This window comes from Hipposideros armiger, unplaced genomic scaffold (genome assembly GCF_001890085.2).
Source record: "Hipposideros armiger isolate ML-2016 unplaced genomic scaffold, ASM189008v1 scaffold_258, whole genome shotgun sequence".
Taxonomy (NCBI): Eukaryota; Metazoa; Chordata; class Mammalia; order Chiroptera; family Hipposideridae; genus Hipposideros; species Hipposideros armiger.
In genome coordinates, this window is record NW_017731608.1 from 1,908,088 (window position 1) to 1,910,399 (window position 2,312).

Consider the following 2,312-nt stretch of genomic DNA (forward strand, 5'->3'; position numbering starts at 1 on the left):
TGCTCTAGGCAACTACAAGAAAAACTATATACAAAATGGTCACCCCAATATTTGTATAATGGTAAATAAAATCCAACACACTAGCATACATGACACTGGTTAGGTAAAAATTTTAAGTTATATGCATATAAATATACTAGAATAAAATTCAAGCTATTGTCATCTTTGGTTAACTTTATATAAATATAACCATAAATGTTATTACTTTTATAATCAAAGGGGGGAAATGCACCTTTTTTCAAAATGTTAACCACATTACATCATTTTCAGGATTCCAGGTCAACATTAGCTAAAAGTACGAACTCCAAATTTAAGTCACACAGCATCTTCTAGGACTAGAAGCCTTTTTCCAACCCTCCCCTCCCCCAGATCCCTCACAGCCCGCCAATGACACAAGAGCCTGCTGCTCTTCCTTTTTGTGAGCTGTTCTTTAATGTTTGTTTCCACAAGCCTTATACCACACCGTATTTGATTAGGAAAAACAATGAAGAATTTACTTAAAAGTCTTGATTACATAATCATGGAGTAACAGGTTTAGAAGAGCAAAAGGATAACCATTCAGAAGTATAAAAAAAGCTTTATTAATGCATATATACAAATTTACAAGGTCAGAAACTGGAGAAATACAAACAGCTTTAAAACACAATTTGCCTTTTCTTCAGTTTAAAGTGACTTTTACCTGATTGTGATACAACAGAAAGTACAGAACGGTAAACTGCTTTTTAAATACTGGAATTTTATGGAAAATACGTTCACACATAAAAGGGAGCTGAGTTTCGGAATAAGGTAAAAGACAATGGAGACATATCAATACACACAGTGGCTCTTGTTACATTTACTGCCACAGATGTTGAGGGGAAATCCTCAAAATCAAAGACATGAACGCCTGCTGCTGCTTGTATTGGAATTTAAATATTTCACGAAGTGTATGAAATGAAAGAGCTATCAGTTCTAGAATTTATGAGAAAGAATACTCAAAAATAGTGTGGCCATCTGTCTGCACAAGGTAAATGACTCGATACAGCTCAGCACTTCAGGGTGGCAGTCCAGAGGAAGAGGTCAGAAAGAGGTTCTGATAATCCCACTTAAGCAAGGTAGACCAGAGCTGCCTTCTTAATTGCACTTGTTCTGGAGTAGAAGGTAATGAGACAGAGTGCCACATCAGGGACTACGTGAGCCTCTAAGGGAGCAGGGAAAACCCTTCACTTTGTGTCAGTGAGTCCTCTGCAGAGGTGTCATACTCATGGAGCCACATGTTCGCGATCGATGAGGTTAATATACCTAATGTGCTGAGTTTGCCAGTGGGAGAAGACAGGCAGCCAGGTCCTAGCATTCAGTCACCTCACCCTTCAGCAAAACAGAAAAAACTACGTTTCACAAACGTGAAAACTTTGTACGTGTATGCTCTTGCCAGGAATTTGTTATGGTCTCCCCCTCATAACATTTAGAGTTTATTGACAACAGTAAAACAGGTTAAGACTGAACTGAACACACACAAAAATCAATAATAAAAATTTAAAAAAAAAAATTTTTTTTTTTAAAAAACTATGTGTTTGGAGCCATTTTCCTTCGTTTCAGTCTTGCTCGCCAATCCTCAGGAAGGGCTTCAAAATTAGCATTTCTTTCTGCCATGCCACTGTGAAAACAACACAAAGATTTACTTCATGGGAAAGAAAAAAAGTAAAACTGTTCGTTTCCTAGCAAATAAAAACCTCTAACTGAAATTGAAAATCTGATCTATCACATCTAGGTTCATCAAAATGCTTCAAGTTTCTGTTAAGTACCAGCATATACTTCATCAAATTTCTTCTGATGAATCAACCCAACACACAGCACACTTTATATAGTTTCATATACATGTAAGTGCATATTTATTTTTATATATCTTCAGTAACCATTAAAGCCACACTGAAGGAATAAAATACATTCTTACAAAAGTTTTTCTTGGCCCCTAGGAGTTATGATTCTTCAAAGAAGATATATTTAACCTTCAATATACCACCCGGGACCTTTGGACCTAATATTTTTAAGATTTTCTTTTGATCAGTTCTGTTTGTAAGAATTGATATCTCATTGTCGTCTTACAGCCGATTCTTAGACCACCCTCCCTGTATTAGCCTCTGACCCATTAGTCGAGAGAGTGCCTCGGAAAACTGAGGCCGGATGGAATGATATCTGTAAAGCTCTCTCGGGGGGCGTCTCGGCCTGACTGGGACCTGATGGAATGATATCAGCTGTCTCCCCTGGGAGGACATGTAATTATGTCTTGGGGCAATGTGGTGGAGTATGAAGGCATAGCATTTGTTGGAGTA

General features: G+C 37.5%; 1 protein-coding gene across 1 annotated transcript in view; it reads right to left on the minus strand.

Annotated features, from left to right (window-relative positions):
- Positions 1–557: 557 nt before the first annotated feature.
- FNBP4 (formin binding protein 4) overlaps positions 558–2,312 on the minus strand; it is a 43,100-nt gene continuing 41,345 nt past the window's right edge. The window contains exon 17 of the mRNA XM_019656474.1: positions 558–1,636. Coding sequence (XP_019512019.1) covers positions 1,546–1,636 — 91 coding nt within the window. The 3' untranslated portion in view covers positions 558–1,545. The remainder of the gene's footprint in view (positions 1,637–2,312) is intronic.